This window comes from Copadichromis virginalis, linkage group LG11, assembly GCF_057382275.1.
Source record: "Copadichromis virginalis isolate Kocher_CV1m ecotype Utaka linkage group LG11, C_Virginalis_male_GT1.1, whole genome shotgun sequence".
NCBI lineage: Eukaryota > Metazoa > Chordata > Actinopteri > Cichliformes > Cichlidae > Copadichromis > Copadichromis virginalis.
The window spans coordinates 13,998,598-14,017,631 of NC_140628.1; the positions used below are offsets into that span (position 1 = coordinate 13,998,598).

At 40.7% G+C, this 19,034-nt stretch overlaps 2 protein-coding genes across 4 annotated transcripts in view; both read left to right on the forward strand.

Annotated features, from left to right (window-relative positions):
* Nucleotides 1-8,234: 8,234 nt before the first annotated feature.
* eomesb (eomesodermin homolog b) lies at nt 8,235-13,783 on the forward strand. The gene is made up of 7 exons (XM_085473231.1): nt 8,235-8,493; nt 9,746-10,407; nt 10,575-10,729; nt 11,116-11,237; nt 11,743-11,901; nt 12,252-12,313; nt 12,469-13,783. Exons 2-7 carry the CDS (start codon nt 9,878-9,880, stop codon nt 13,250-13,252), a joined length of 1,812 nt encoding a protein of 603 aa, XP_085329357.1. The 5' UTR covers nt 8,235-8,493; nt 9,746-9,877; the 3' UTR covers nt 13,253-13,783.
* Nucleotides 13,784-14,435: 652 nt separating this feature from the next.
* Nucleotides 14,436-19,034, forward strand: part of ankib1b (ankyrin repeat and IBR domain containing 1b) — a 34,162-nt gene continuing 29,563 nt past the window's right edge. The window contains exons 1-3 of one of the 3 annotated variants that reach the window (XM_085473232.1): nt 14,436-14,569; nt 16,524-16,809; nt 17,599-17,899. In XM_085473232.1, the coding sequence (XP_085329358.1) occupies nt 16,622-16,809; nt 17,599-17,899 (489 nt within the window). In that variant the 5' untranslated portion in view covers nt 14,436-14,569; nt 16,524-16,621. Of the gene's footprint in view, nt 14,570-14,722; nt 14,827-14,977; nt 16,385-16,523; nt 16,810-17,598; nt 17,900-19,034 lie in introns of those variants that run through there. The other 2 variants (XM_085473233.1, XM_085473234.1) reach the window with 2 other exon arrangements.

The following is a 19,034-nucleotide window of genomic DNA, read 5'->3' on the forward strand; positions in this document are numbered from 1 at the left end:
CCAGCGATCTCTGCCGCCAGGTCAGCAAAGGCGTCGCTGTTGCCCTGTCTGCTTCATCTCTCTTATACTTCTAATAAACACTTTAAACAAAAGAGGTGACGACGGGAGAAAAAAAGACCCGTCGGCCCTTGTTTTGCATAACAGTGCTGTAGTGAAGCACATCACATGTGGTGAATACAACATTTGATAGCTGATACTTCAGTCCTGTCCATTTGTAAAGTGAAATTGTTGAAAGTTTTTTCCCCCCCTTTTCTTTTCCATTACAGGAGACACATCTGGCTTTTTCACTGCATCTGTAAAGGGGGAAGACCGAATGTTAATATGGCTTCCAGGAGAGGGCTGAAGAGAGAAGGGTACAAAGACCCCATTCGTTCTCGCTTGAGGACCTCTCACCAAGATAATTATAAGCTTTATAAAAGTACACAGCAAAAAATAGAAGAAACTCACCAAAAGAATGGATAGACGGGAAAAAGAAAATTACTTTTCCCCTCTGCCTTCGCTTTATGCCCCTTTTAACAAGAGACGAGACGGCAATGGATGAAGGAGGCCTTCTTCAGGAGGCATCCTGTGGCTTTTTGCGGCGAGGCAAAGAGGAACGAGGGAAAGCTCTTCTCTTGTTTCTTCCATTCATTAAGCCAGCACACCTTTGACCATTCTACAATGACCAAAGTTTTCCCTCATCTCACGGTCCATCTTGATAAAAAAGACGGAGAGGACAGACACGAGGACGAGGAGGGGAGCAGAAAAGCAGACCACACTATTTGAATAGGAGTTTGGTATAGAATCCACTAGCACTAAACAACACCAAAGAGAACATCTTGTCTTTTGATGAAGTTTTTTTTTTTTTTTTCCTCCATCTCCCTTTCCTTTCTCTGTTCCTTTTTTCCCCCTCAAATATGATCCTCTCTGGGCTTCTGCACCCACATTGCCTACACTGCGCTGAGTGTCTGAATGCAGTTAATTATCTAAAAGGAAAAGTTTGTACCTGTTGAAAAGCTATCCTTGGCTGCTCGGCTTGTTAATGCCAACAAAAAGCAGCCATAACGGATGGTCAGAGGACACCACATGCTGCGGAGAGCCTTTCAGACATGTCCCTAATAAGAATGCAGTGGTGAGAGCTCCTTTGAATGCACGCAGGGGAGAGAAAGATAGGCAAGAAGGAGAAAAGAAAAGAGAGGGGGGAGGAAAAAAACATCTTTTACCTCTCCATCTATAATTACTCCAAATGAAGAATAGGCTGAAGAAATGGCCAGGGAGACTTTCCATTATGATGGGGGGAAAAAAACCATCAAGCAGAGAAGCCAAAGCAAAAGATCGATAGTTTTTCAATGGAGAGAAGAAAGAGAAGTTTTTGTAACATCTCATAAGTAAGCATGTATGTGTGCTAGCGTGTGTGCGTGCGTGCAAGCAAGTGTGTTTGTGTGTACGCTCGAGGTAAAAAAGAAAAAGAAAAATCCCATTTGTGACTTCTAAATGCACAAAAGCACCGTCTGGACTCTTAAAAAGAGAAGCATTATGTCATCACGCTATCAGCCCCATAGTTAATATTCCTCAGTATCCTGCAGATCCAGTCTTAATCTTTGTATGCATGCACGGACTGGAAACTTACGGAAATGAATACTTGAGGGTGAGTCGTCAACATCAGAGAGAGACGTTGCCTGTCGGGGCTGACAGCTGCCTTTGATCTGCTGACCTGGGAGGAAGTATCATCTTGTGCTGTTAATGGCCTCTAAATGTTTTCACACTTTCACAGGGAGACTCGATTAGTGGTGAAAGTGGGGCCACAGTATTCGTCCCATCATCGGGACCTCATCTTTGCACTTTATATTAATACACAAATATGCACAGTAGTGACACAATGAAGCGGACATGGTGTTGCATAAAGCAGAAGTATGTACGGAAAAAGGAGGGGTTAAAACATGGGCCAGGTTTTAGAAGTATTGGCGATTTTGGATCCGGGTCCAAATTACTGTGATTTTTAAAAGAAACCCTTTTTTTCTTCTTTTTTTAACTTTTAACTCTTTTGACTTGACTTGTTAGTCAGTGACAGTTAAAACTTGCTTAATCCTCAGAAGATCCAAATGCACTGCCTCTCTGGTAGCCTAATTTTCTCAGCTGCTTTGCCACCAGCAGAGTATGAGTGGGCTATTTTTGAGATTTTTGTTTGTCGATGATCTGCTGTAAGAGGGTGACTAGCACTGAAGGTTTGGGAGCAATTGACAGTGCTTTTATAGGATCAGAAGGTGTGTGTAAGTCTGTAATAAATTACACCAAAATTGGTGAAAAACACACTTCGCAAAGAATGATGCAAATTAGGAACCTATCTAAAAACAGTATGTTTATTCAATATAGGCTCGTTGTTTCCACGCCGTGCGTGCACGCATTAGAAGGGGACGAGAGTGGGGGTTTAGAAGCACACAGGCCTCACGCGGGGTAGGTGCTAAAATATACAGTGAGAAAAACTCAGAAATTGTGACAGCTGAACAGCAGAGAGGAAAGGGGAGGGCGGACAAAACCAATCTAGTTTTACTTTCAGTATTGATACGTAGAATATTATCATTGGGGAAACAAATATATGTACTGAGATAAAGAAAATGTGAAAAGTTCTTTGCTGATTTTTATTTCAGCCGGTGTTTTTCATCATTTTTCATCATCATCATTTTTACTTCTGAAATAATCAGAGCAAAAATATAAGGATGTGGCAAAATATGTACAGCAAGTGTTTGTCTTTTATGGTGCCGTGAAAAATTTTACTGACATCACCAACGGGAAGCTTTTTCCTCTAAAATACAGCTGAAGTAAGCACACACTCACACATACACACACACAGCACGGGGAGCAAGGAAGCAGCCTCTCAATTATCAACCTCTCCTTGACGCTCTCGACACCTCATGTTTCTCTGTTAATGACTGGATTAAAGCTCTGATTAAGATGCACTTAACCCATAAACAGCAGCTCCCATTCACAAATCATTAAAAAGCCAATTAAAGCAAGCCCAAACCTCAATTAAGACTGACGAAGGCCAGATAATATTAGAGGGGTAAGCCCCTTTCCACTGTATTAAATAGGGGCTAGGAATGTGTGTTACTTGAGGTCGTGGTAAAAATTTGGTTTAGAACATAACTCCATTATGTGATCCTTGGTTTATAATGCTCCTGTTCAGCTAAGAGGAGCAATGCTTGCTGCCCCCCCCCCCCGTGGACAGAGAAGGCTGATTAAAGTGAAGAATATTGCTCTAGAAGTAAGAACATGCTGTACAAACGCCGCTTTCTGCATATATTTGAACATATTTTGTGAATTTCAGTGCTTTCAATTTTGAATTGTGTTTCAATTTCATGAATAATTTACACTGATTTGTCATTAAACTGTCTAGTGCTAGTGATTCTTTATTGTGTGCTAAAGTCCGTAACAAGTGGTTTTAATTAAAAATCTGGAGATTTCCAAGATATGGCAAATTTCCAACTTTGGATTTGTCAAGTTGAAAAAAAAACGGATAAAGAGGGCTGAAGGTAAATGCAAAAGATCTACAAATCACCCCCAATCTAATTATTACCTTCTTAGTTTTGATCCTTTGCGGTGGTAAACAAGGAATTCTAAGTCACACATGCAGTTTTGTTCCTAGCTGTTACCAATTCCGAGGTTCATTTCTACTTCCAAACTTCTAAACAAAGCCGATTAATTAACTCTCAGGATTATACCTCTGAACCATAAAGAGCTCACAAATTACCTTGGGGGAAGTGATTACAACCATGGAAAACAATAAATCAATCAATGAATCTAATGAAGCCTGCGTGCCGTCGCTGGCATTTCGCCCTTACTCCCAGTCATCTGTGGAATAACAATGGGAAAGACGGGGATCATAGTTAAATTGTTAATCATAATGTGATACCACAGTCAGCAGATTCCCCATATGAGGAAAAAACACGCTCTGGGTCCTGTTTGTCTGTTATGAGAGGGGACTTAATGCAGAAAATATTCTTTCCACCTCGCTGGAGAGGGCCACTTTTCTAAAAAATACAGAGGTTTTTATTTATTTATTTATTTTAACTGTTATTATGTCGATAAATATGGAGATCTCGATGTGCACTCTGTGTACAGATTGAGTTTGATGAGAGAATTTGTACATAACAGCTGATCGTTAAACCCAATCTTTTCCTGCAGCGCTGCTACGCTCAGTTCGACCTATCGTTGTCTTAATGACACAGATGAGAGATCCGCTACCTTTAAGTGGTTAGTGTGCAATCTTTCGTTCAGCAGCACCCAAGCAGCAAGAACAGTTGTCGCTTTAATATGTGCGGTAAAGACTTAGTCATTCTAACCACTTTCCCTCAAAAACGAAACAAAGAGTGCACTCATCAGTAAAGGCTTCTTTGAGGCCATTTTAATTTCCCTTGTTACTTTTGCTTATGATCTTAAATGCATCAGCCTCTGAGGATTCAGCTCTCGATTGTGACCCAGGACCAAATGTGCTTATCTTTTGGGGCTGCTGACACTGGCAGATTGGTGGGCAGAAATTCTTAACAGTACAGATTGGGTGATAATAACGTTGCACTCTAAACAGGGCTTAATTGCTTTTGGCCTGCGACTTTAAGAACGTCCCATCAGATAGGTGATTTTGGAAGTCATGGGTCTTGGCTGAGGAAAGCTTCTGGGAAGATGAAGCACGCGTGGGAAGTTGTGAATGGGGCGGACTGGCAAGGGCAGAGACTCGGAGCCCTCTTATTCTCTGCTGTTGTAAATGCCAGCGATAAAAGTCAAGAAATAACAGGTGTTTAACTTTTGGTTTGGACACATTTCGCAGACTAGGATAGCTTAGCACTACATGTTCATGGAGACATAACCTTTGTTGACAGACAGCACAAAAGCATTAATAGTATCACCGTGAAGCTGTTACAACCGTTACTTCACTGACTCAAAGTGAAGGTGATAGATTACAACATGGTTCCTGAGAAACACCCGCTTTTAGAAACCAAAAGTAAAAGCACGTCCACTCACATATTAAGATGGTGTGATTTGTCAAATAATTTGTCTCCACTACTTTACCATGCCGGTGTTTTGCCCCCCAAAAAAGACTTCCCAATGGGACTAATTGGTAAATAAAGGTTAAATAAACAGGACTTCATCCACCTCCTGTATTTGTAAAGAAATATTCAGAGAGATAGCCTCCCAGTATAAAGTCATGCAAACGGGATCTCATTAGCAAATGCAAATGAGAACCCACCAAATCTTCACAGAGAGGCAGAAGTGCATCTCCGTGGGATAGCTGGAACATGACAGTTCCCCCAACTGCCCCCACGCTGAGCACCAAATGTGATGGTCCACTCCTGCTGCTGCTCTTAACAGGATGTAGGACCAAACCATAAATGTAAGCAAAGGGGAGGAAAGAGGAAACGTGTAGCTAGATGCCCAATTAAACCCTGCTATAACAATCCTTACTGGTGACTGTATTAGAGAGGACTATCCTCTAGGAAATAGCTACATCAGCCATCTATCTAGTCATCATTGTGCTCAGTATAGCTGAGTCTGCAATATCTACTGTTAAGATATATAAATATTTTTGTTACAGATGGATTTAGATATGTATGTAAAAGTTTACTTTGGATCTGGTGAAAAAAAACTTTTCATGCAGTACTAACTCCCCATCCAATATGCAAATTACATCCCATATGTGCGCGGAGAACATATTTCTGGTTTCCTGTATGATCTGGGAATGCAGCTGATCAGCTATAGAGGACAGAAAGCTGAGATTACATTCAATTAAAGTGATAATTAATTTGATTTCTATGTCTGTGAAGTGCCGAGAGGGCAGTTCCCAGAAAGTGAGAAATACAAACCCTCTGAGCCAATCAGAGCTTTTGTCTGAGACAGAATCTGTCATGACATCACAAGCCATGGTGGGCAGGGTTCCTGGCATGGCCTCAGACCAGCAGACGTTCTGCTGCCAGCAGGGTGGCAGTGGCCTAGGGCAAGGCAGCAATGGCCAGGTCACCAGCTTTTTTCCTCCCGCATGCACGAGCGCTGCAGGGAGGGGGAACCAGCAGAATGGCAAGATGTCAGAAACAGCCCTTTAGACGTGTCAAACAGGAGGCACAGCTAGGGGAAGGTGTTCACTGAGCGTGACAGAGAGTGAGGCTATTCCACAGACGATCGGCCCAGTGACACATAACAATAAGGTAGCTGCATGGTGTAATAAAATCATTGAAGTATGTTTTTGCAATGAGATAAACTCATTTGATTAAAAATACACAAGTAATCTACTTTGAACAACATTTTTAGTCAGCATTTTAACAGTTCTTTAAAATATTCAGAATTTCACTTTATGCTCACTGGCTCGAAATTCATGATGCCACAAAACCGCATTTTTAATTATTAGATTTTTTTTAAAATGCATTATGTTGAACTGATGGTTAATCTGAATGCTGACATGCATTCCTCCTTCAGCGCATGAGTGTGAAAACACCCTCTGAGTATCAAACACTGCACATACACATCGCCCTCCATAAGGTTAAACATCCAACTATATAAAATACATAGAGGCACATTTTTCTTGCCAGAAGGAGAAGATTTTAAAGGCAGGTAATGCCTTTTTTTCTCTCTTCTTTTACTGTTCCTCACACGTCAATGTGCAAGTCCCTGCACTCCTGGGAAAAATAGAAGTATATTTAGAAACTTTTCGAGAATCTGCTTTCTCACTTGTGACTCATAGATTTTACCATCAAAACAGGTGATCACATGTGTTGCTGTGTCAGATTGATAGTATGCTAAATTGAGAAAGAGAAAGTAAATGGGAAGAAAGTTCAATTAAGTTTTCTTTTAATTTTAAATCACTACAAAGCGGCACTACAAAGAGAGTGGCCTTTTTAAAAAATACCTTAGAAAATGATCTATTTGGGGAGTTATATATACTAACAATTATAAAAAAATAAGTTCAATCAAGCCTGTTGTATGGCTGGTGAAGATGGAAACAGTTAGCCGGGTGGAAATACTTTAAGTTCAGAGGAAGTTTAGCGCCACAGAAACCCAAGACCAAAAAAACTGTGAATTCTACCTCCATATTCATCGGTTCCGTGAAACAATCAAAACAAATCAATCCGTTTATCAGCACAAACAACAGAAGCGTATTCCACTGTTTGCAGTTAAGATAGTTTTCATTTGTCCTGTTTGATGTGTGGTGAGTTCAGCCGCTTCACTAATCCTCTCACTTTGTCTTTGTCATGTTAACTTCCAACCAAGTGTTGTCTACTGAGGAGAAACGAGTGGGCATTTAAGATGTTGAAAAGGTGTGCCATTGAAAGGGTAACTCAGCATGAGTCAAGGTCTGGATTGGATTTTTTCCTTTGAACTTAAAAGTGGAAAGACAAAAAAAAAAAAGTCAAAGAGAGGAAACAATCTTACACGAGCCTCCTCTGAGTTTTATGGCCTTTTACTTTTACAAAGGAGACAGTCAAGAGGTAGATTTGTATGTGAATTCCACGGTAAACGTCTCCTTCTGCAGATATGTGGAATAAAATTACCTTTGGCTCCAGCGTCACTTAGGTTGAAAGACATGAATGTCTTTCTATCTCATATATTTATTTAGCTCAGTTATGACTAAATCTCAAAGCAGCAATATGACCCTCTTCACTTGGTTGCTCTTATAGGTGGGGCTCCTCACTCTCCATCCTCATTAGCACATTAGCGCTGAGCAAATAGAGTATCTGTAACCTCTGCAGAAGTGCTTTTCATACATGCTGTTATCCAGGAGAAAAAAACCCCAAACCAAAACAAAAACATTTATCATGTTCATAGTGGTAAACAGCTTCTTTATACTCTGACATGTTTCATATACCACTGCTGGTTAAAACGTGGACTGCCCGGTTTCCTGAGTTTACTTTTACTCACTTTTCTTGGGTGTTGCTAATTTCATGTATCTCTCATCTAAAACTTCAGTGTGGTATGTTGACAAAGACTCCAAATCCCTCATCTCTTTTCTTCATAGACAACAACTTTCACAATCAGTCACCTTATTACCTATATGACTGTCTAACACACTCAGGTTGCCATAAGCCCAGCACAACTGACTTTGCCCTGTTATTTTATTCTGCTGATGTCTTTGTTTAAGATTAGAAGATGGGAGCAATTCACGGCTGGATTTGGAAGCAGCTTCGCTTTTACACACCTTGGCTGTGATGCTGAGGATCCCCTGCCCCTCCCCTGGTGATCGGAGGGAGATCTGATAAAAGAGGCTGCTGTCTGCGCGTCATGGCCACAAGGAGAGAGCAGCGGTGAAAGCGGGACTGCGTCTCTGCGCTCCGATCAGTCCGCCTCCGCATGGCTCCGGTTTTATTATAAACTCTGCTGCCTTATTATTATTTTTCCGGACACAAACGCAGCATGATGCCGTTTGCTGTTTACAGCTTCACCGGTTATCTGTGCTGATTTTGTCTTAAGTTTTTAATACTTTCTTGTCTTGAAGCTTTTTAATTAGAAACACCGGAGGACCCTGGAGGCTTGGTAAGTTTGCAAATACAATTATATATATTTTCAAATGCAACTAATACATTTGCAGAATTTATTATTATTTATTATGATGATAAAGCTTTATTTTACATTTAAATGTGCAATAAATGCAACAAACAACTTATTTATTCAGCCTGCAACGAATTAACCCACAGTAAATAAGTTTCTAGTGTCTGGTTTATTTGCATTTCTTCTCCCACCCACCTCTGTATTAATATCGTTTAATTCCGGTTCTTTTGGCTTCTCACATCCGACTGTCTGATCCAAGAAGCATCACAGGTTTCTTCAAACGGAAAAATAATTGGCTATTTTTCTTTTTCACGTCGGCCATCCCGTTGGGACACAACCTCATTCGAACTGAATGCATGCAAATCCATTACCTCTGAATACTGATAGTATTATTTATTTACACGTAAAATGAATCTTCACGATTTAACTGCTATTATTAGTGTTATTACTCCTCTGAGAAGTAGGCCTACATTAAAAACAATAAAATAAACATGCATACATTTTTGTTCAAATTATTTGTTTTTGTTGGACAGCATTAAATTGAATAAATATTCGTTTCCATCGGAATATATTTAGGTCGGACAAATCTGCAATTTTATTTAGTTTTGATACTGAAAACGCTACGACTTTCAAAACTCGCGGGCGAGTTTCACGTCTACCCCCGTAAATCTGTGCATTGCTTCACGTTTGTCATATGATTTACAAGAAATTGGCTCTTACCTCGAAGCGAGTCCCAGCGAGCTTGTTAATATCGCTCCAGTATTTCCAATAACTGTAAATCCTGAGCTACTCAGTTGCACTTATATCATTTTCTTTTAATTATTATAGCCGAACTATTGAACTTGTGAATACAGTATATCATCAAAGAGCAAATAAAATCTAATAAAACGTGTAGTATATGAGCCGCACTGGAACGCATTTAGGGCTAATTGATTAGCTAATCGTGTTTTTAAAACAGCGGAGGAAAAAGTAAGAGGGGGGAAATGGCAACAAAAAAGAGCCTTGTTTTCAGTAAAGTTACTATTTTTGGGGAGACCACGACAACTGAAATCCAGCACTTTAAGACTGACTTCACATACTTCACAACCACACCCTGGTACGCCCACAAATATCTCCGGTGATATGGAGGTCATTTCCTGCAACCGTCTCACTGTGTATGCGACTTGACAGCTTGAGATGTGTATTAGGGACAACTTCAGGTCTTTTTGTAACCACTGTTTGCTTCTGTCTGTCTCAGTCATTCAGAATCCAGTGGATGTTTGCAGGGGAGCCTGTTTTTAGGAGCAGACACCTGAAAGGAAAAGAAGGGAAGGTGACATCCCTGATAGAGAGCAACATCAGCTGAGCCCAAACCAAGAGAAAAGCAAAGATGCTCGGGAGTGAAGGGGAGAGCAGTTCATATTCTTCTTCCAAAGACACGGCAGATGAGAGGCGCAAGTCTCCGGCTGTGGAGGGGGATGATCCGGTTGTTAGCAACAGGTACACGGAGCACGGGATGAGTGCTGACCGGTACTATATCCCATCCGCTATTTCTAAGCAAAGTCCCGAAGCAGCCAGTCATTGCTCTTTTATCCCCTACACCCCCAGCGGGGCGGTTTACACCCCGTCCAGTGCTGGAAGGTATCCCTCATCACTGCACCTGGGCTCCGTGTTGCAACCGGCCGGATTCCCTCCCTCAGCCCCCGGGCGCAGTCACATTAGTCCCACTTACCAGCTCGGACAGAGTCCCGGCTGCATCTACCCTCCATACACCAGCTCGGGCTCCGCTCTCGGTAACATGGCTCTACCCCCCGCCACCACCGGCCCGGGGGTGAGGTCCCAGGTTTATCTCTGCAACCGACCTCTATGGCTCAAGTTCCACCGACACCAGACAGAGATGATCATCACCAAGCAGGGCAGGTGAGATGGCAGGAAAAGTGTGCAAAGTTAGAGCCGAAGCTTTTCCCTTTAATTTCCTTTAACTGTCTGTCACTTTCTCTTATGTTCTTTTTCTTCTTCTTCTTTATTAGCAAAATATTTATTTTAATGTTCTGTTTCTTTGAATCCTCCCTCTCTGTTTTTTGCAGACGGATGTTCCCTTTCCTCAGCTTTAACATAGCTGGTCTCAGTGTGACAGCGCATTATAACGTGTTTGTGGAAGTGGTGCTTGCGGATCCAAACCACTGGAGATTTCAGGGGGGAAAGTGGGTCACCTGTGGGAAAGCGGACAACAGCAGCCAAGGTACCGAAAAGGGTACATAGTGCCTATTTTCTTTCTTTCTTTTTCTTTTTTTTCTTTTTTAAAGAAATATATTTTAAACTGAGTTGAATTCAACATTTCCCCTGCGATTTAAAAGCAAAATTCACCCGGATTTAAGACAATTTCATCCCCCAAAAGACTTTTTTTTTTCTGTTTAAAAACAAACAACAACAAAAAAAGACAAACAAAGAAAAAGAAATTCGCTTATTTTATAGCCTAAGCCTAACTTCTCAACTAGGCCATGGAGCAAAAAATGGGTTCCCCAGCTTTTCCTAATGGAAAGTCCCATGTTTTCAGTAGAATTTTGTGTAATTTGTTTTGGAAATCTTGAGTTTAAATATTGGAAAATGTATTTCTCTTTATTTAAGGGAACAAAATCTATATCCACCCGGAGTCCCCAAACACAGGGGCTCACTGGATGAGACAAGAAATCTCCTTCAGTAAACTGAAACTCACAAACAACAAAGGGATGAGCCACAATACTTCACAGGTACTAAACTCAAAGCTGAAAATAACTAAAGGCCTGTAACCCTCAAAATAGGTTGCAAATGGCAAAAAATTTTCCATTACACCAAACCTTCATTCAGTTGTTGTTTTCAATATAGATTAGTCTGTTTAATATAAACTGTAGTGATGTACTTTTACTATATTTTGTTTATTGGCACCTTGATAATTAATGTGGCACAATGAAAGCGTTTTGTATTCGGACTAATTCAGACTTGAAGAGCTAACTATATTGTTTGTTTTATTTTTTTAATTTGTGCTAGGAAGGAAATTAGTTTAGATATTTTTGTGTCTATGCAAAGATGATGTGATGAAATTAAACTACAGTAGTGCAAAAATAATGCTTAAGTCATATAATTGCAGGACACAAAGTTATTCACTGAAGCTTTTATAGATTAGAATTTTTTTTGTGAATAGCGGTGACGTTGGAAATTATAGAGTGCTTTAATTTTTTTTTCAAAATTAGCATTATTTTTTTTTTTACGCAATAGATGATTGTTCTGCAATCCCTGCATAAGTACCAGCCAAGGCTGCACATTGTGGAGGTGACAGAGGATGGAGTGGAAGACCTTAACAGTGACCTTAAGACCCAGTGCTTTACTTTTCCAGAGACTCAGTTTATAGCAGTGACTGCCTACCAGAACACGGATGTAAGTGTGGAAAAACTCCGGCCTCCCTTGGTGGTTGTTGTTTTTTGTTTTTGTTTTTTTTTTAATTTTATTTTAGATATAAGCTCCCATTAATAGGTCCTCAGAGCCGTATGCATGCATTATATTTAATTATTTACATACTGCATATTATAGCTTTTTAATCAGTTTAGAATTCCCATTTATTAAAACTTGTTCAGTTGGCATGGGAAGCCATTTCTAACTTTAATCAGCCACAGTTTTCCAAAGCAAGCTAAACATGAGGTCTATAGCTACACAAGCATGATGCTCCTTTATTCTTTGCTTTTCCAAATCTAAAATGTAGCTTAACCTTCGGCTGTGCCTTGTTTTAGATCACGCAGCTGAAAATTGATCACAACCCTTTTGCCAAAGGATTCAGAGACAATTATGATTCGTGAGTATTTTCTATGCGCTTACATTGCTGTGCATCTCTTTCAAAGCAAACAAATACATCATACTGTGGCTACACCAACTAATTGTGAAAGAACTTTCACATTGAACTGTCTTGACCTCATGTCTTATAAGTACATTTATTTATTTAATTTTTAGGATGTACACAGCTCCAGAGAATGACCGCCTTACACCGTCTCCTACGGACTCTCCCCGTGCCCACCAGATTGTCCCTGGCACCCGCTACGCGATGCAGCCCCTCTTCCAGGATCAGTTTGTCAACAACCTTCCTCAGAATCGCTTCTACAACAGTGAGAGAGCTGTACCGCAGACTAACAGCCTCCTCTCGCCTCAGTCAGAAGACGCAGCTTCGCAGAGGTGGTTTGTCACCTCAGTGCAGCAAGGGGGAAGTAGCAGTGGCACCACCAACAAGCTAGATCTGACACCCTATGAGGGAGAATATTCAAGTTCCCTGCTTCCTTATGGTATCAAATCACTGCCCATGCCTACTTCTCACGCTCTTAGCTACTACCCAGACTCCCCATTTACTACAATGTCTGCAGGGTGGGGGTCTAGAGCAGCATACCAAAGAAAAGTCACATCCAGTCTGCCTTGGTCCCCCAGACCCAGCCCCACTGCCAGTTTCCCAGAAGACTCAGAAAAGGTTAAAGCACAGATGGAAGAGGAGGTGAATGGTAGCGGAGCCCTGATTAGCTCCTGGACAGACCCACAACCATCAGCTCTTTCCTTAGACAAGACCAATTCCTATTCTCTGGGCTGCAAAAGAAGGCGTGTGTCTCTCAATGGTCCAAGCACGGAGGACTCCTCCAGCAACACCAAGTGTGAGGACTTGGTCTCTGTTCCCACCAACAATGGCTACAGCAAGGAAGCCCCCCCATCCAAAAGCATGGCAGCTTACTATCCATTTTACACAAACCCTTAAACGTTTGTTTGGTCTTCATCTGCTACCATGAATGAGAAATATTGTTTTAGCATTTTTTTGTTGTTGTTGTTTTTGTTATATGAAGACCCTTATTTTGTGTTGGCAGTGATAAATGTCTTTTTGTTTCTTTTGTGGCAAGACAGAAAATGATGAAGAAAAATTATGGCATTACAAGAAATGCACGTGGTACGATGAGCGTCTCCGTCTTAAGGCTTTTTGTTTGTTCCCAAACCATATATATATATTTTTAACTCCCCTTTTATTGAACTGAAATTTACAAAGTGCCAAAGCATTCGTTTAAGGTGCCCTGTTTTTTTTTTTTTTTGTTTGTTTTTTAAAGTGTGTTACATTTCATTGTTGCATACATTTATGTATCTACCCTTACACTGAGATTAAGCTATGTGTTTACAGATTATATATTGAAGGCCTGTTCATATGAAATGTGTGCATTCTTAAATATATGAGAACAATATGCTGTATATACCTTAAATGCAAAGTTCAACTATTTGATAATAAAAGGCACACATGTTATGTTGAGTTTCGATGTGGTTATTTCAAGTGAGTGGAGACTGCTAAGCCTCTGCTTAAATACAGTGTACTGTGCATTTAGTATTTGTTTGGTGTAGGTTGTGAATGCAACTGAGAAATACTTTCTGCAATTACTCACGAGGCGTGTGTAGGAGATGAAAAATGAAGAACGGCGCCACTCAGCAGTGTGATTTTTCTGTGGACTTTGGCGCACTCTAGTGGTCTTTTTCTGTAATGGCGGCTATTACAAATGATTAGCCTGTTGAGTTGAACGTCTACTCCATCCCATGTTCACTCCAGAGAAGCCTAAAGCAGAAGTGTTTATAGATTTACCCGTTTTAGAAAGATTTCAGGTATTTTTCCGTTAGTGTAAGCGCGTACGCCGTACTTATCTTACCTATTTCCGCTTCAGATATGATGCCCGGCTTTATGAAGGTGTAAATAGCTGTAGTTTCTAAGGGTAAAAAAAACAAAAACAAACTAAACTAAACTAAAAAAACATGCACTTGGTTGAAATTAATGTTAAAGCAAAGCTTAGGCTTTGAAAAATAAGCCGGCCACGTCTTTCTCGCCTGTTTTAGGGGGTTGTTTTGAAACCTGGCAACCCGACTAGTATCCAGCAGGAGCCACCAGAGTCAACGGAGAGTTGACTGGGGCAACAGCACAGCGCATAGCTCACATTGTTTATACAGGTTTGCCCCACATAACGAGAAAACTCTTTGCTTTACCCTTTGCGACTGACAATTCACTCACAAGGCCAGGTGTACAACAGCAAGATGTACAATCAGTGTAAGTCGAAATACTTGTTATTCATTGTTTACGGAGTTTTTCAACTGTACTTGCTACCGTCAAGTTGGCTAGCATCGAGATTAGCACGCTAGCTCAGCCAGCCTCTAGCGTGTACACTGACGTTGGTCAACGCAGATGCTAGCGTCATGAGGTTTTTTGTTTTTGAATATTATATAGCTAGCAAAGCAGCAGAGTGTTTTGTCAGTACCAGTGGCATTATCGACAAAAGGAATGGTTTGCAGCTAACGTTTTCTAAGGTTGGTTGTCGGCAGATTGGTTTTATTTTTAACCAGCAGTGGAACAAAGCGTTATCGGGGTCTGTTCATTAACACAACATGACACGCTGTCGTCGATTTTCTGCTAGCGAAAATGGTAAACACCGCACGACGTGGATACAGGCCTGCATGAAGTAGTTTAGTGACAAGTGGCGGCTACGTGGAATAACGTTTTTATTTTTCTCATGTTAACGCTAGCTGTTGCTGTGAGCTTTAGTTAGATGTGGTTGGTTGAAGCTGTAACGGGGGAGTGTCGTTGACTGTTGTAAGATAGGTTAATGCTGTAGTTATTCATTTAGAGAGCAAGCTCGTTGAGTAATATGTGTTACAAACTATGAGATTATATAACTGTTCAAAGATCAGGTGTTTTTCTTTCTTGCTTTTTTTGTATGCCAAGGTGGTATACTGTTTGTCTTGCTTTGTGATGGTGTCTGGCCACTGGGGTAATCACATGGCACACGCCTGATCTAAGGTGGTGTTCACTTCCACTGGCTGGTCTGTTTACATGATGGATAGCGTTATTTAAATGTACGACAATGATCGCAGGGGATGATTTCACATGTTAAAATGGTCGATATTAGCACACGTAAATGTAGACAGTATTTACCAACTGAATAAATGATAAATCATTCATATATGTAATACTTGTTTATTTTCCACCTGCCTCCATTCTACCAATCTTACTAAAGAGTGAAAACACGTCTGTGCCATATTGCTATTCTAATTGATGAATAGATAACCACGTCATAACTTTGGTATTCGTTTTGTTACAGTTAATAACACACTTTCCCAGAAGACTACCAAAGGTCTCACTCTTATCTTCCTTACTTAGTTTAAAGATTGACTGATTAGAACAGTGTGTCAGACCTGTCCACGGTCTTGACTCTGTTTATATAACAGCGCAAATAGTTAGCTGTCTTCAGTTACTTACTAACCTATGGAATGCTTGGTATTAATGGGAGATGGGGATTTTCGGTGAGTATTCATTCCTTCCATTGCACACATAACTTGTCTCCACCAGTGAGAATTTTGTTATTGGGAAATTGAATGCGTGTTATTATAAAAACAAATTATGCTGTGTCCTGTGTTCGGTCTGCTGCCGCTTACTAAAAATACATAAAGGTATCACATTGCCCTGACGGTCGTGACCATATGGTGCCCTGGTGGAAGCGGAAAGCGGACTTGCTGTGTGCTATTCTTCAGTTGAGGATATCTTGCTTCATAATGAGCCCTGGCCTCAGTGGGATGAGTAGCTTTGGCACAGTGAAGCGGAAACTCCTGGTGATGCCAGAGGAAGCCTTGTCCATCTCTGTGTGGGCTTTGTCCTCACTATGTTTAGGTATTCAAAAAAAATATATAAATAAATTCAAAAAAATAAAAAGAGAAACAGGGAGCTGGTTTACAGTGCAGTGGTGATGCTGACGCAGGAGCTTGTGGCAGAGCAGCCCGAGCACCCTTGAAGACTGAATTCTTGTTTTGTGACCAGAGGGAGTGGAAGTCAGCTGTACAAAACGAGGCAAAGTTGCTTTTCCTGAAACTGGTGAAAATATTTTTGATTTATTGGGATGATGTGGAAACTTGTATGACCGACAAACCTCTTGACCATTTTCTCGCTTGAAGAGCCTTGTTGGGCTCAGGCATAAAGACGTTTTACTCCCAATTTTTTGTCTTTTTATTAGGACATGCAGTATGCTGGCTTATTGGACTTGAACAGGTGGAAGACGACTTAAGAGGCTGCTGTCCCAGTCAGACCTTTGGACCCACGGTAGGGGACGAAATGGGGAACACAGCGACCAAGTTCCGTAAGGCTCTCATCAATGGAGATGAACTGCTGGCTTGCCAACTGTATGAGAGCAACCCACAGTTCAAGGAGGCTCTAGATCCCAACTCTACATATGGAGAGTCCTATCAGCACAACACTCCACTGCACTATGCTGCCCGGCACGCCATGACACGCCTACTCAGGTTAGGATATGGCCCAAATAAAAACAAATACGCAAGCAGACAGAATGTATACTTCATATTTTTGAGTGTTGTCAGTGAGGAAAAATTGTTATTCTGACAGGGCCTGATAATGATTGGGTCATAGATGGTTCTCAAGCTTTATGTCTAGTAACCCTTAACCTGACTTCTTCTCTTTTTTTATCACTCAATGGCAGCTTATTCCATCTTTTCACTTTTGCTGTATTTTAAAATTCAGTTTTTCTTTTTTCATGTTTTTTTTTTCTCTATATGTCTCTGTCCCATCTGTGTCTCTACATAGCCATCTGTTAGCAGCTCTCAGGAATGCAACATGCTGAGCTGGAATAGAATGACGTTCCAAGAGCTTCCTATCTGACAAGCTAACAGTGCAGACTGTGCTTGTTTTTATCCCACTCTGGCCTTACTCTTAAAAAAACAAGAACAGTAGTTTAAGTCATATAACTGGTTGTATAGCTATAATTCTAGTTTATGGTTTTCACAAAAGCAATGAAATGTTGAAATCTAAACTATTTTGGGAAGGAATTGACCTGCGTTGCAGTATACGGCTCTCCTTTTTTAGAATATTGTGCAGTTAAAATGCTGTAAAATATTCAGTTACACGAAAAGCTACATGCACTATGCATAACTCGTGTTTTTTTATCTTAAAAAAAAATCATGTTTACGTTCTGAATCAGCACTGATGTCATAAGAATTTGCAGTCTGTTGACAGTATCCCACAAAAGACAACGCATTACAATTTAACCATCTTGTCATGTTGTTATTCTCTTTTAGGTCTTTTCTCCTAAGCAAAGATGGCAATCCTAACAAGCGCAACGTGCACAATGAGACATCTCTGCACCTTCTCTGCATGGGGCCTCAGATCCTGACTTCAGAGGGAGCTTTGCATCCCCGCATCTCAAGGCCATACGAAGACGAACAGCGACGAGGGGAATGCCTTCAGATCGTGCTAGCATGGACAGGAGCTAAGCTGGATCATGGAGAGTATGAAAGGGCTGATGTCAATGCCACTGACAACAAGAAAAACACTTGCCTACACTATGCTGCTGCCTCAGGCATGAAGACTTGTGTTGAGGTGAGATTATAATAAAAAGATATTGCAGATATTTTCTCTGGGCTAGTGTAAAATTTTCTTAAGTGTGAAATTTTTGGGGGGTTATGATCAAAGCCTCTGTAGCTGTAAACTGACCAGTTTCACTAAGACAAGGGCAGAGAGTATATGAGGGGAAGGATAATAAATGAGACCAGAGTAACTCTGATGCTCACACACATCATTCAGTGTCTGCTCTTTTGTGTAATGAATATTTGTAGAATAGATCCTCACGTGTGGCCTTGTCCTAGAGTCAATCTTGACCTTCGGTAGGGAACTGTAATTTGCATCTTCTCATTCGCCCTCGCTGGTGAGTTTTTGGAAGATGCTGTGGAACACGGTACAACTTAATTAATCTCCTGGACAGCTCACACCAGATATAACAGTCAAATAGATTACGCGTGACTTTATTGTTATTGCATGTAATAGAACAAAATTACAAATGCTGCTCTTAAAATGTGCTTCAGGAAAGGCAAGCAGCCAATAGTTGGGAAATCCCCAGAAAGAACTGCTGTACAGCTGGTACTAATTTTAAATGATCGCATTTCTGCACACTGTCATTTATTTAGATGACTCTTCATTATAGAAATATTATTGTTGCCTTCACTCTAATTTCCCCCCAGAATCCATGCAGTTTATTACAAAATGCAATTTGCACCATGTGCAGAACATAATGTCGAGGCTGGCGATGCAGACAGGTATGTTGTGACAGAAAAAGAGACACCCTACTTCCAGGGTGTCAAGAAATGCCATTCACAGACAGTTTAAAAAAGTAGACTCAAGCACAGAAATGACAGTTACCAACAGAAGCCACCACCCCCCAAAAGACACATTATTAACGTGTGTGTTTTTCTTGTACTGCTCTCAATATTACCTGAGCTCCTTTAATTGGCACTTGATCATCAAGACTTAGTGTGCCATACTCTACAAAGAACTTTGAAGTAAAGTGGATATAAGTGAACTCTTTTTCAGTTTTCTCGAGGTGGGTAAGTTGTTGCTATTTTTTTTTTTTTTTTTTTTTTTACTGAAGTCATAATTGCAGTCTATATCAAAATAACTGTAATTACTGTTTCATGCCTTAATTGTGGATACTTTCCTCTGATTACTGTTACAGGGTGAG

Coding starts and splice junctions, on each gene's coding strand:
- eomesb (XM_085473231.1), top strand. CDS start 9,878: ATGCTCGGGAGTGAAGGGGAGAGCAGTTCATATTCTTCTTCCAAAGAC. Junction 11,238..11,742: donor TGAGCCACAATACTTCACAG/GTACTAAACTCA, acceptor TTTACGCAATAG/ATGATTGTTCTGCAATCCCT. Junction 11,902..12,251: donor CTGCCTACCAGAACACGGAT/GTAAGTGTGGAA, acceptor GCCTTGTTTTAG/ATCACGCAGCTGAAAATTGA.